The sequence below is a fragment of the Protopterus annectens genome, chromosome 9.part0 (assembly GCF_019279795.1).
Source record: "Protopterus annectens isolate FY-2018-M chromosome 9.part0, PAN1.0, whole genome shotgun sequence".
Lineage (NCBI taxonomy): Eukaryota > Metazoa > Chordata > Ceratodontiformes > Protopteridae > Protopterus > Protopterus annectens.
Window position 1 is genome coordinate 936,364,990 of NC_056743.1, and position 15,679 is coordinate 936,380,668.

The 15,679-nt window shown below is 39.2% G+C and overlaps 1 protein-coding gene across 1 annotated transcript in view; it reads left to right on the forward strand.

Annotated features, from left to right (window-relative positions):
- SPATS2 (spermatogenesis associated serine rich 2) overlaps positions 1-15,679 on the forward strand; it is a 1,115,118-nt gene that overhangs the window by 683,128 nt on the left and 416,311 nt on the right. The window contains exon 8 of the mRNA XM_044083679.1: positions 7,899-8,034. Coding sequence (XP_043939614.1) covers positions 7,899-8,034 — 136 coding nt within the window. The remainder of the gene's footprint in view (positions 1-7,898; positions 8,035-15,679) is intronic.

A 15,679-nucleotide genomic window follows, 5' to 3' on the forward strand; every position in this document is an offset into this window, starting at 1 on the left:
ACCGTTTGAGTTGGGTATGTAGTTTGTTGTTGGAGATATCAATTAACAACTAGTATATAACTGTAGTCCACATTACTTTCCTAGTCAGTGCTGTTATCTGTACCTTACAAGTATTACTACACTACCCTATAGCCTTAGCTTTGGACAGTGATATGGCTGTCATCATCGTTTTTACATGAACTGGTTTTACCTGCAGTATACACCTCTTACCTGGTATACCTGTGGAGGAAATGTTTGTTAACACTAACTGTTTCTGCACATACTCCCAGATTCTGGGTTGATGATGTGCACATACCTATCCAACTGCACAGACTCCGGCCATGTCACATGCAGGTGTACCGGGACATATCTAGACTGTTGCCCTCTTCAATCTTTAGTGAATTGACACACACATATACATGCTTTTCTACACAGTTATATTATGTAGCACAGTGTGGGTGACAGTGATCAGTGATACCTTATTATTCAAATAAACTGCAAGTCATTATTCCCTACAATACCAGAGTAAAAATTACCAGTACAGGGTGTAAAGGTTTTTATTTCACAGTACAGTGTTCGTATCTGACGTACTTGTGGGAGCAGTGTTTGTTAGCACTACCTGAATGTTGCCGCACAAACTTCCAGATTGCACATTAGTATTATGCACGTACATCTCACTCTGTTACTGTGCACACTCTGGTCACAGCTTGACAGCATGGGGGTGTAGATAGGACATACATTGCTTATTATTCTCCTAACAGTTTAGTGAGTTGCTACATTGACAGGTTTGTTCTCATAGATGTTTGACAATCACTTGTATTCCCCGTTTGCTGGTTAAACATCTGGGATCATCCCACAGACTTCCCAGGGGGACAGGATGGCAGGCAGGAGATATGGGCCCATGTACTGGACATTCTGGTCTTACTTGTACAGTTGTGGGGTATGATTCTATATGCAGCCTACTTCCACTCCCAGGATTCAGACGATGGCTGTGTCTGCTACAACTTAGACTGTCCATCAGAGTTATGTGTGCTATATAGATATTGCTGTTTATCTCCTATCTGCTTTCTGTCTTATAATTCTCCTGTGTTTTTGCATTCTGACCTTGTATTACAACACTCTGATACAGATTTCGTAGACAGTTACATTTTGTAGGACAGTGTGTGCGACAGTGATGAGTAATACCTCATTATTCAGAGCAACTGCATCAGTCACAATGCCATACAATACCAGTGTAAGCCATACCAGTACAGGGTATCATTCTTGTATTTTTGGGCACAGTGTTGGTATCTAACAGACCTGTGGGAGAAATGTTTGTTAGCATTACCTGAATGTTGCCACACACAGTACCAGATTCAACATTACTATTATGCACATACATCTCACTCTACTGTACACACTCTGGCCACAGCTTGACAACAGGGGGGTGTAAATGGGACATACATGGCTTCTTACTTTCATAAGGTTTTGGGGCGTTAATGTGCCAGCTTTGTTCTCATAGATGTGTGTCAATCAGTTGTATTTCCTGTTTGCTGCCTATACATCTGGGATAATCCCATTGATTTCCCAGGGGGACAGGTTGATAGGCAACAGATATGGGCCACTTTACTGAACATTCTGGACATATCTGTACAGTTGTGGGGTGTGATTCTGTATGCAGACTACTCCCACTGACAGGATTCAAACCATTGCTGTGTATGCCAAAAATACAACAGTTCACATCTCAGTTGCATATGCTGTTCGGGTTTTGTTGTCTTCCTTTTCCCTGTTTTCTGTCTGTGTCTCTCAGTTGTACTAAATGGCCTCTGGGGATTACACACACAGCTGGGACATTCCTACACATTGTATTTATGGTGCATGGTGTGGGTAACCGTGCTTAATACGACAGTACTATTATGTGATTTTAAATTTACATTACCATATTATACCAGAGTATACACATGCAGTCCAGCAGTTAGACCTTTATTGTGAGGCTATTATGCATTTATTTACATACAAACTATAGGAGACTCTTCCTGACATATTCTGGGTGTATGCAGTACTTGCTTTAAACAATACAGGCAGTTAATTTACTAATGCTTTTAGATTTATTTACTATGACAGTAATTGCATGAGTATTACTGACATGCCTCCCATTGCAACCTCTTCAGGCGACTTCCATGGGTCTCCTGGTTCGCTGTCCACTCAATTGCAGCTGTGAAGGACATAAGAGGAATATTTAGCCATACCTATCCATGATATACATGAGCTGGAAATTATTACACACACTGTGGGGTGATGCACACAGTTGGGACATCCCCTGCCGTCCTAGCCTCTTGGATCCACTGTTCCAAGAGGTCCCCCTTATGCCACTTCAGGTTGGCATAGTGATGCTTGACCTGCTTACCATTTTGGGGTATGCCAGTGGCACTTGGGAGGTCCTGGGCGAGACGGTCCCAGGTGTCTGCCTTATATTGGGAGCCCTAGTACTGGCCCTGCAGCAGTCTCTGCTCATGGTCTTTGACAAGGAGTCCTGCCATGACTCTGGACTCCTGGATGCACCAGCGCTGCACCCTAAAGCGCACTCCCTCTCCCCTTACTGACATGGTGCCTGCAAGGGGAAGCTACAACCAGTTATGAGATGTATTCCCACCTTTTGGGTTTAAGTAGGGCCAATTTCTCGCAGTTGTCTGTGATTGGCAGGTTTTGAAAAGGCTAAGCTATAGGCAAACGTACTTGCCTGAGGTTGGCATTATTTACAGGACTATACCACTGGCACAATGGGTTAGCTGGCCTACACATTCCTTACACCTCCTAAGCTGGCCTGTGCAATGCTTAGCGGTGCTTACATTAGACTTTGCATTATATTTTCTTTTTGGCATTGATTTCTTATTCATTACATCTTGTATATCTGCCTGGTAACCTTGATTAATGTGTACATACACTCTCTGGGGTCCTTGTGCTTTATTGGGGACTTCAACACTCTATTACAATTACACCTCACTTCTGGGCTTACTGCTGTACTCCAGTTCACATATTTGTTATGTAGTGGGTTATGGAACATATGACTGTATACTGATTCCTTTCACAGGTTCAGTTTGATTTCACTATAGTGAGGACTTGTTTGGTGATACCTCATTCTTCTGTACTGCTGTGATGGCTTGGTCATTAACTACTGTGGCTATCGTGTATAGGGTCCTGGGTTCAAGACCTGCAAGGCTGTTTATTTTGTTGCTGGGCAGAACAAGGGCCATTGGATACAGAGTGATTGAGGCACTTTTGAGCAGTTGTTGCGGGTTTGCGCGAGGGTAAGCAATGCTAACCTCCAGTTAAATAAGCTTACAGAGAGTTAACTTCAAAATTGCGTAACGTGTGTGTCTTGCTTACCCCAATGCAAACGGGCTTAAACTCACTTACTAGTGCTTAAATATGCTTACTACTGCTTATTGGTGCTTAAACTTGCTTACTAGTGCTTTATTCATTATGACACTGACACTTCACCTGTGCATTTAATGCAGTACTCCAGTTCACAAATGTATGTTATTTAGTGGGTTATGCAACAAAACTATTGGTCATAATGTGCTTTGCCATGGAACATGGAAAGTGCTGCAGTGGGACTCGGCAAATGCTCTGCCCACTACACTATTGCTATGCTGATTCATTTGCATATATCTTCCTTGTTATCCTCTTCAGCCATTTAAGCTGCATTAACCGTAGCTAAGCGATGGGCACACCCGCGCACCCATGATTAGCTTTAATCAGATTTTAAAAGAAAAAGGGTTAGTTAATTTGCTATTGCTGTTGTACATGTGGAAGAATGTTGCTGGGGATATGCGGACACCTATGAGCGGTCTTGCTCATTTCTTAGGCCTTTCTGCTGTTCTCCATTGCGGGGGCATGTATATTCTGAGAGATCTGATCTCAGACACACACCCTGCACTCTTACACGCTCTGTGTAGAATTAGGAGCTCAGGCAGCACGCCTCATTAATATGCATGGCGCACTGCCGTCCTGCTCCTAAACGGCTGCTTCCCTGCAGGACTAAGCTAGTCCTGCACGGAAGATTAGTAAATCCGGGGGACGGTCTTTAATCTGATCATAACACCTCCAGTTGATTTGTTTTTCCCGAATGTCTGGTACAGTAAAAACATTCATTCCCTGATGGAACTGGTTTCCAGTCATTGTTCTTTAACCATGTTTCACAAACAATAGCAGCAGCAATCTTGTGGGACTGTAGCAAATTTTCCAATAAAAAAGCTTTATTATTTCTGCTCCTAATGTTAAAGCCATCAGAGATGCATTAAATGTTGCTATATGTGAACTATTAAATTTTCAACCTGGCAAAAATCATGTCTTGTATTTGTCAAATATTGTAAAATATCTGTTGCAAAAATTCTCTTCCCTGACCTTGACAAGTGCACAGCATTCTGTCTAAACACGTTTGCCCAAAATTAGGCTTGGATGCTCTATTGTTTGTGTCTTTCGGCTTTTCCCAGTTAGGGGTCACCACAGCAGAACTCTGGTCCGCTAATGATTGGCAGTAGACTTTTACATGCCGAGTTGCCGGCCCTGACGCACAATCTTCAACGAAGGTACGCCCACTCACGCATGTCTCCACACAGAAGATGCTCCAGCTGAGAATCGAACAGGACAATGTCATACTGTGAGGCGACAACGCTACCGCAGCACCAACATTTCCATTTTTTAAAACAGGATTTTTTTTTTCATGTAGGATATTTTCATTCACTGTAGCCAGACTCTATTTTATATATGTGATTTGTGAAAAATATATCCCAACACCTGTACAAGCTGTGCCATCTAAGAGGGCTGCAAGTTCTTTACTAATAGAGTCCTTATGGATGAGATCATTTGTACCAACATGAATAAAAACAGATCCTTACTTCCTTACATTAAGGTGCGCTAAGGCCTTTCTCACATCCTCTATTTTTTTGCAGCTGGCAAGCATGACAATATTCAGTGTTCTTTATCAACTTTGCAAATGTAAGTATCAGTTCCTCTAATTGAATCTCCAGTTACAAGAGTATCTTTTTTGACCAGATCTGAAGAGTCCTCAGCTTCTAATTCAGTAACATCTGCTCTGTCAGTTCTTAGCAATGAATGCTTTTCACCATCATTAATTTTATTAATCTCATTGTTTTCATTGCTTTTTTTATATTTGCAGGCATACAATTCGCATCCTGCTGGTTTTGTACATCCACAACTTGATCGTGTTGTCAGTGTGCATGTTTCTCCCGTTGATTATTACAGTAATGTTCTTCAATCCTTCCACATTCAGTTTTGATTTCTTCCTTTCCACTTGCCCTTGCCTGTTCTTTCTACATTCTCTTTTGGAAAAATGATGCCCTTTTCTGTAGACAGACATTTTTTGCAGTAGAAACATGTTATCATTCCCTGTAATTTTTGTGTTAGTAACATAGAAGTGTCTTTTTTAGTATGTATTCTCTTTGCTTTATAGACATTAATCCGTTTATTTTTCTTCCTTGTTTGTTGAGAATATCCTTTCTTTTTTAATTTTCTTCTACAGGCTCTAAATCATCAGATTGTTAAATACTTCCATCCAGAATTCCAGAGTTGACAGTGGTATTCTCTTGTTCAGTAGGGGCTGAATGATTTTTATTGACAATAAACCCTATAAATCATCAGATTGTTAAATACTTCCATCCAGAATTCCAGAGTTGACAGTGGTATTCTCTTGTTCAGTAGGGGCTGAATGATTTTTATTGACAATAAACCCTATAAATCATCAGATTGTTAAATACTTCCATCCAGAATTCCAGAGTTGACAGTGGTATTCTCTTGTTCAGTAGGGGCTGAATGATTTTTATTGACAATAAACCCTTCCTTTCCTAAATGTGTTCTGTTTGCTCTTTGAAGTGCAGTCTTCATCAGTAAGTCTAAATTTACTACTAATAATGGTAAGCAAATCACCCAACTTTTGACATGAGGATCGCAGATTTATCAGTATTATCGAGTGTTGCCTTTAAATATACGTAGCATTTAGTACACTGTACAAGATACGTGTGCTTTAGTAAATCATGAATGCTGTACCCTTTTACCAAATCCATTTTCAGCTGCAAATGAGTAAAGGATTCTAAAAGAAAAGGATAATGAAAATTGGTTGACACAGAATTCACAGAAATTTTAAATATTTTTCTATGAGAAAAATCATCCAAACAGTATACAATTAAATTAAGTAGAATAAAGTCATTACTCTGACCATACCAGTTGTGAAAGTCACACAAAACCTAGAATTCCTTTACATTGCGCAAATACATATGCGGTAGCTTCTGCTCACTATTGGTCACAGTCACACCTCTTTAACAGTAAAAATCAATAAGTTTCAAACCAACACATGATTGTTTCAGATAACCTCTGGATTGTCCTCTCTGCAGTCCATGTGAATTTATAGCAGACTCTAGGACCTTTGTGATGACTTAAGTTTTCCTGTCAAAAATCGATCCCTTTCTAACAACAAACTGAAAATTATAGGTAAAGCAACAAAATATAAATCAACAAAAATCGTCTTGCCTACAAGCTATCCCTTTCTTCCTTTGAACAGTGAAAACTGTGGTAAAAAGATAAAATATAAATAAAAATAAATACTCTCGTACCAGCCCAGTGCACAGTCAATCACAAACTTGCACAAGATTGTCGAGATGATCTCTGGATTGTTGTTTCTGCAGTCTGTGTGAATTTATAGATGACTATACCCATTGGGATGGCTAGAGTTTGCCCGTCTAAAACCTATCCCTTTCTAACAACAACAGTGAAAATTAGAGGTAAAATAATAAAATGTAAATCTTCTTGTCTTATTGTGAACACAACTTTCGTGATTGTTGCCAAATATAAACTCTTCTGCCCTCCAAAATTTAGAAAAACATTGTGGCACAAAAAAGCCGCTTTATTGGAAACTAGAAACAATGCGTAAAAATTAACTAGTACTTTGGCATACACCTTCATTTTTGTTTTGTTTTACACATTGTTCCTATTTCCAATAAAGTTGCGTTTTTGTGCAAATGATGTTTTTTTTTAAATCTACTGGTCTGTTAAGATTTCAACAGACAGCTTAGATATGTGGACAGAACCGAATTACTCAGAATCTCAACTCTTATCTCATTTTTTAATAAAATGTTGGGTTACATAGTTATAAAGGTTATTTTCCCAAATGGTTTTCTGTCTGTTTTACATTTTAATATGAAAAAGTAAGGTGTTGCCCTTTACCTATTGCATACAAAACCAGAGCAGTAGCTGCCTCTCAGGCATTTTTATAGACAGGCTTCCTTAAATTATTTTTGCATAACTTGCTGTGTGGACTTCCTTGAATACCTTCACAAGACACTTAAAAGCTTTATGTGATGTTCAGCTGTAGGTCTTGCTTCAGGACCACGGTGATCAGAGGTGTATTTCCATGACTTGTATTCAAGAGGGTAAGCTTGGGACTCTATCCTGTTGGACAATGTGGACATAACTCCTCAACCCAGATACCATCTTTATTAACATACTCACCTGATTTCCCCTGTCTCATGGTGAACGTGGTCTGGGGGTTATTAGTCATGGCTGCTGCTTGTGCTGTACTTTCAAGTAGCACACCTGAGATCAGAAGAGCAAGGTTTATGGCAGAGCATCCTGGGAAAAGGGATAAGCTTGTAGCCTAGGAAAGTTTTAGATGCCACACTGTCTGAAAGCCTATGATTCCATCATTTTGGTAGAGTATGAAGGAGTTGCTTGTCCAGATGTATAATTATGGTATATTTTGTTCAGTCAGTTGTGGTCAACACCGTTTGTGTAAAGTGACTGTAGTCACACGTGGTCAGGTTTATGCTTCATCCTCCTTTGAGTTCAAGTTCACATTGCTTAGTATATTGTGTATACTTTTTTGAAAAGAACAAAGGAAAAATATGAATATTTTTTTTGTGTAGGTTCTAGTATTGAGAAGTCAGTTAAAGACCTTCAGCGTTGCACTGTCTCATTAGCTCGCTATCGGACAGTTGTGAAGGAGCAGATAGATGCCTCAATTAAGAAAATGAAGCGGTCTTTTGCCGAACTACAAACATGGTAAGTGTGATTTTAGGGTTTTTAACTGTTTCTTGGTTACTGGGAATTTGGCTTCTACCTTACAAGTCATCTTAGTGCAGCATACAGTATCTTACAGAGAAATGCTCTTTTGCTAGATTCAGAGTTTGCTCCGAGTGGAAACCAGTGGCAATTTCTAGTGATGTTCTTTTTGGAGTTTAACTACCTTTTAAAGAAATGCAGGTTAGCTATTTTTGCAGAAAAGAATGAAGAGCCTTTGTCAGTAATTTGCATTTTCAAAACCATTGTCTTTTCTGTTATGCAAGTGTATTGTAGACATGTCAATCTGTTTCATGCCAAGTAAACATATGAAAGGACTGATTAAGTCATGTTTTTGTATTTTAGTTGCATCTGAAATTGTGTTACTTTAAACCTATTCTCATATTGTTAAGCTGTGTGTGTGATGTGTTCAGTTTTGAGCAGATACTAAGTAATGCAGTGAGTAGAACATTGATACTGTCATGCACATAATACTCTTGGTGTTAGTTTACAAATGTCATAAGTGAACTTTTAAACAGCACATCAAGCAGATAATGTTGAAAGCAAAAATTGTATACAGAATGTATAAGACACCTTAAGTTTTATTTTCTTAATTATTTTCTTATAGGATTTTGACACTGAAGATAAAACCATTGAGATTTATGGCCCTCCGTTTTCTTCCATTTGTTTGGCATTTTGAGTTCAAGTGCTGCGTTTTTATTAAATGTTTGCACAAAAGGATTTTAGCTGTCAAATGCTAGTGACCCATGCAGTATTTAATAAAAAAGCAGCCTGTGCACTGGCCATGTGGTAGTTGTAGCTTGTTCTTTTGGCTTCATGATGTAAAATCAGATGGCATTTAGTGAACCTTCATTTGGTCCTAGATATGCAAAACAGCAACAGTTTGAACTCTGCTTTGAGGAACTCTCTCTCCTTTTATGCCTTATTCTCCCTATACTGTGGGCTTAGCTGAACCTACCTAGCACCTTCCTAACTTTATACATACATATGCAGGCGCGGAGGCACACACACAGTAAAACGGTGTGTTTTCCAAAATTTAACCATCTGTGGGTTAACTAAATGGGAGTTTCTGTCAGTTTGCATTGTATTATGTAACGATTAAGAAGCCCTTTAGTAAAGAAATGTTACTTTACTTAACAGCTTGCTGTTAATCTTTGAGGAGATTTTAATGAATAGGTGTGCTTTTCCCATCTTTCTACTGTGCCCTAACTGGCTTGAAGGAGCATACCTATTGTTACTTTCTGAATGGTACAACCAGAAGATTGTTTAGGTTTAGGTCTTTGCTTCCTTTCCCCTCTCTTCAGTTAATTCAACATGTTAAGAAATAGCTACACTTTTCATGTCTTGGGGGGCGGGGGGTAGCTGAGGAGAGGTAAATGTTCTTACCTTGACTTTTTTCTTATTTCTCACAGAATCTGTCCACTAAGGCAAAAGTGCCTGATTTCAGAGGTGCTGTTTAAGGAAACATCTGAGCGTTACATTAATATTCCAGTTTCTAAGGTTGATATGCTTCAAATGATGATGCGCAGAGGGCCATCATTGTCCCACTTGGTGATGAGGGCCTTACTGCTGTCATTAGGGATGGGGAAAAAAAGGATAATTTACTGATGGAAAGAGAGAGACTGATGCTCAGATGGCTAGGAAGGAAATGGATATAGGAATAAATGCCACTTGCCCTATCTGGCCAGTCACATTACATTACAAGCTGCAGTCACAGATGGACATTTGGCATTTTTTTGCAGGGCATGACTGAGAGAAGTTGCACTGTGTAGCTGACAAGTCTCAGTGCCACCAACTGTGAGAGCATGGTGTTGTAAAGCATCGATAGTGGTGAAATGGATACAGTTTACATACCTCTGTCAGAAGCTGCTACGCCTTGTTTCATACTTGCATAGAGCTAGATACCAGTCTCTTTTAAGGAAACAATTATAACAATTTTTTTCTAGAAGTCTCAAGTTAAAAGCTGCAGTGTTATCTGAAATGTACTAAAGTATTAGCCAGTTTGCTTTGTCTAAATGTGTAGTTAAAAATAATTTACTTTTGTTACTTTCCTCTGCCCTTGCAATGATGCCAGTTAAAGCAGTGTTCACTGATCTGCATTTTATTAGATGTGCATTACTTTCTTGTGTTGGATATCCAGAAGAGTTGCCTGGCTTCATCATACTACAGGTTACACAAGCCCCTCAGTGAGTTATGAAGGTCTTAGACCCAAAAAGTCACTGTCAGTAGATCGCACAACCACAATGGAAATAAAGCAGAACACTTGGGATGCCACAATGTTAACATCATTTGTGTAGCTCAGATGAAGATGCTTCCAACACACATTTCACTGTTTGGGGCAATGATCTCCATCATCTCTCTTGTATTGTCTGGCTTGTCCTATTTCTTACCTGATACAGTATGTATTTCAAATAATTTTGTGTTATAGTAATGGTTATTTATAGAAACAAACTTTTTGGTACCTCAAACCATGATCAGAAACACATTCAGCTAAAAGAGATCGTAATTGTGCATTATTGATGAGATGGCTTTCAGTATTGCCATCAAAGCTGTGGACTCCATGATTTCATGCTATCAGTGTTTAGCTTCTGCTTCTAGTTATCCTTAAGGTCTGATGGTGTAGTTCTTTGCCAAGGCACGTATTACTTTCTTACATCTGCTGGGGAGGAGATCATCTAAAGTGGGCAGTGTCGTTAAAATATTAACTTCATATAAAATGATGTTTCGGCTCAAATAGCTATGCTTTTTATTGATGCAGTTAATGCTTCCAAAGACTACATTGATTGATAAAATGTTCAAAATATTGAAGAAATTCTAGCACTGTCCTGTAATTTCGTGGGGAAGTATAACTCCTGCTTCAGAGCACTTGCACTTAGAATTGCTTGACTCCTTGATTTATAATTCGTCTCATTTAGGTTCAGATATGTATATAACCAGAATATTTTGGTGGGTAGGTCTGTTTTGTTTTCCCCACTTATTCCTGATTTTTTTTTTTCCAGATGTATTTTTGTCGTATTATTGCTAAAAGGGGTCAGTCAAATTTAACTAAAAGAACAATTTTCTACAGAACTATTTAACAGTTAGAATTACACACATTTACAGAAAAGCACATATTCTGTATGGCGAGGAATTAAAGGTCCCCTTTTGATATGACAAACTGATATTTTTGCTTTTCTGGACAATTACAGAGCAGCAAAACTGTTTAGTTTCCTGTTAACAAACATTGTCAGCTGATGCGCAGGGACTTTGAAAGATTATCATTTATGCCAGAAAATAACTGATTTTTAAAGCTAATTTTACTGCAGCCCTGCTCACTGACGCACTTATAGATTTAATATTTCTCAAGGCAAGTTTGCTGGATTCAGTTTTAGATGGCGTTAAATATAGTTGAGATACAGATACCCCTCTTAGGAGCCACAACACAAGGTACTGCTATGCATTGCAGCAACAAGGGTCCCACTTTTTTAATTTGTCCACCTGTGATATACCAAGTTTTGCTGGATATTGACAGTGATTTGTAAATCATTGCAAATATTTTCTATAGTCAGTTAACTGAAATATGTGCCTGTGTTCAGATTCCTTTGTCCAGCACTGATGCTTGTGTGTTTGATAATGTACTGACTGCAGTTTAGCAAAATGCAGTATTCCTGATTTTCTTAGACAAATTCAATAGCCATGACTGTATCTTATGTAAGACTTTAGAAATCACGTCCTGTCGTATGCAAGACTTTAGAAATCGGGCTCTGTCTTATGTAAGACTTTAGAAATTAGGCTCACTTTTTGGAGCAGAGTCCAGAGGCAGTGTTTTCATTCATTCATTCATCACTGCACCATGCCCATCCTGAAATGGGTTTGAAGAGCAGCAGCTATTAGGGGTTTAAACTGCTGTATTCCTGTAGCAAGATGCATGCACAAGTGTTGTAAAGTGAGGAAGTGCCATGAAAGAGAAAATGGTCTGGTCTTTAGTGCTTAGAGATTAATATTTTTATTAAATCGTGGCTGCGGTTTTGTATATCATACTGTTTTGGACTTTTTAATGTCCAGCTTTGCTGATAAAAATAAGAGGAGCTCAGCAGGAAAGCTCTGTGTACTCAGCACGGACCAGGAAGTGCAGTTCCGCTGGGCAGGGAGAGCTCTTAGGCTGGTTCTTTCTGGCTTGGAGGCATACCAGCAGGAACCTCCTTTAGTAAATGACTGAACAGGATTTCACACCGTGCAGTGTCTGTGCATAGTGCATGTCAAGGATTTATCAGCATGCTAACAAGAAAGCAGTTTGCACATGTATTCAAAGGATAATACTTTCAAGTTCCATGTGAGAATATATTTGGTAACCATGTGAGCTGCTGTTTTATCCCTTGTTTCTTCTGATAAACATGGTAGAGCAAATAGATGATGACCTCATATGTTGTAAGATCTTTGCATGATTGAATTATTTTTCACTTGCCAACTGCTTTTTGAAAAATACTGTGTATATTTCTTTTTTACTGTGGACTTCATAGCATACAGCTGCTGTTTTCTCTCAGTTTCTTGCAGTTGTGCATTCTTTTTAACACCGTGTTAGGTTGTTTAGTGTCTTACTTCACAGCATTTTTATTCCCAGTTCAACACCTTGCCAGTTGGGCTAACATTGGTAATGCATGTCTTTGTGAAATACTGTGCAGTGTTCCGACATGCATGCTTGATAGTCTCCACAATAAATTAGTATTTGTATGCCAGTTAGTGTGCCAACAAAAATTGTATTAAATCTGCACCCATTATATTTCCCTTGCAGCCATCTTTTATCTGTGAAGATAAGATAGCATCAGTAATTTTTGTAGCAATGTATGTGTGATAGCATGGGGAAGCTTCTGTTATGTAGAGTGCGCTAAAAGTTGTGACTGCTGTATTGCTTACATTACTCTTGAAGACGTAGTTAAGGTGATCTTGTTGGACAGTGGCAGATAGTGGTCACTAGGAATAAACCCTCACTCTGTTACCTATCACCTCTTCTCACCTGCACTGATTCAGATAGTACAAAGACAGACTGCGTGTGTTAAAGATGGAGGAACAATCCTTGTGGATGCTTATGGATATCTTTGACACCAGAATAAAACCTATTCTAAGGATCTGACATGATTCAGTTTAACATCAACAGTAGGACCAGTATCCTGTAGGCAACAGTTGCTCAGCACCATTAAGACTTGCTGTGTTTCACCAAACATCAAGAGGCAACCCGTTCTCATTCATTTTGGTTTTGAAGCTCTTGTCTGAAATTTTTCAGTCCTTTTCTCATTTCTCAAAAGATTCTGGTTAGATCTTTGTGTAGATTTGTGAAAAGTATTTGTAAAGTAAAAACAATGCATTTGTTAGTTCCTTCCCTCTCCTGATAGATTGCCATCTTGTTTTAGTATTTTCTAATGGTTCTGTCTTTTTAAACTGATTTTTTTTTGTCATTGTTGTCAATGTTTGGTTTATTGGCTGTGTTTCAGTGTTGGATTTGTGCTTTGTGTATTTACTTATTGTTTTTCACTTTGGAAAAGGAAAAAGTCTTCTGGGTTCCGTGAGTCAACCAACAACTGCGCAGTATGCATCATGTGTCTGCCAGTAGAGCATTTAGATGCAGATTGTGTGGTTTGTGACACATTTTAATGTAGAACTTTATAGGAGAGAGATCGGGAGACAGAGAAGTTGTCACCTGGTGACTCTTCTACCACCTCTAAGAGCAAGAAAGAAGAGGAAGGCTAATACCAGTGACAGTAAGGGAAAGCAGATGCAGCTCATCCCCTGCTTATAAAGCCCACCATGTGGATATCTCTCCTCCTGAAGTCAGTGCTAGACAAGGGGCGTAATGCTTTTCAATCTTCATCCTTATGTCGCTTTTCAATCTTCATCCTTATGTTGCGTGTAGAAGTTATGGTAGGTGAGGAAGCTTATCACAAAGGGAGAGTAAGGATTTTTCTTTAGGGAAAGAGAGTGGTCTAGATAATTTAGAATTTAGAATCTAGAGCAGGGGTGTCCAACCTTTTCAGTTGCAAGGGCCGCATTGAGTCAACAGAAATGGTCTGGGGGCAAACGGCAAGTGAGGACCAAAAAAAAAAAAAAGAGACCTCAGGTTAATGCGGTCTAATGTGATCAATTGCTCACGCTAAAATAATAAGTTCAAAAACAAGAACTATTAAGATTTTTGACCAAGATCTTCCTATTATAAATAAAGGTGGAATCAATATAAGATGTTCTTTAAAAATAAAAAATATAATCCATTAACAGTACATCCAGTACTAAAAACATTAATTAATTAAGGTCTTTTCAGGCTTGTTGGCTGTTGGTGAAGCACCCTCCAAGAGGAAAAAATGCTGAGAGAAGAAGGGAGCCACTTTTGAGATTTTAAGTATTTTTTCTCTGTTTATTTGCTAAGTTTTTCTGCATAGCTGCCTAGCTTGAGCATTTTCTGGCTTGTTAAACTTGATTTCTGTATTAGTAGCTGTATTTAGAGCACAACCAAAAGCTGTTTGCTAAATTTCCTGTTTGCACTTCATTTTAAATCGTTTTTTTCTTAAAACTTGCATATTTTTTGTCCTTGACCTAGCACTCTTGTGTGGGGTCATTTACTGCACTGTTATAACTTGATATTACTTGTGAACCTCTGCTCTCTCTGTAAAAAACAAAAACAAAAAAAAAATCTTGCTTTTTTCCCACTTTTCTGAGAGTTAAAAAAGTTCAGTTACAGGCTTGCTGTTCCTGAACTGTTTGAAAATTTCTGTGAGGCCATTTTTGCTTGGGCTGAAGGAGGGTCTCTCTGTTGATCAGTGGCAGTGAATAACATTGAGCAGCTTCCCTGCCCCCCGTAGAGGTGGTTACTGACTTGAAACTGTAGTTTTATTTTCCGTTTTGGGTCTATTCCTGCTTCTTTCCAGCCCCTGCTATCAAGCACGCTTTAACGTGCTTTAGCGCGATTTAGCGCAGAGTTGCCACTAGAGCAGCATCGGGCAGCGCCGGTTAAACAAGGTTAAACTCTTTCTGGCTCCAGAAAGTGTGTTCTTCAATTTTTCCCTCAGAACTGCTCTGTTAGGAACATAAACAGTTTACACCTTCACTAAAAAGTGCAGCACTTGTTCCAAATAGCTTTTTCTTCTCAAAAAGCTCAGCACTTGTCTTATAAGCATATCCCTTGTCTTATAAGCATTCTCTTTGCAGGTCAAGCACTCCTATATTATACAAATATCTCACTAGCAAAACCCCCCAGGAGTGCCCACTTCCCTGCTAAGCCCACTACTTTTCTGTCTCATACCAACTCATAATTCTTTCTAGCATGTCGAAGGGTCAGATGCTGGCGTCCTCTCCTGCCCAGTTGGTGAATCTGGGAATTCTGAGACAATGTTACAATTGCCTCATGTACACGGACAACCCTCTCCTCCTCCCACGTAACACTAACACTTGTGAGAGATGCAGCTATTTAGCCAGACTGGAGGCTGAGCTCTCTCAACTCAGGACTGGCAAGACCAGGCAGGAGGAGAAGGCAACTACACACACACCACAATACCAGTCTCACATAACTCAACCACACCACTGAATCAAACACATAAACACACTAAGACATACTCGGAGGCTCTGAGTAAAATTTACCTAAACAGCAGAGGCCTCCAAAGCA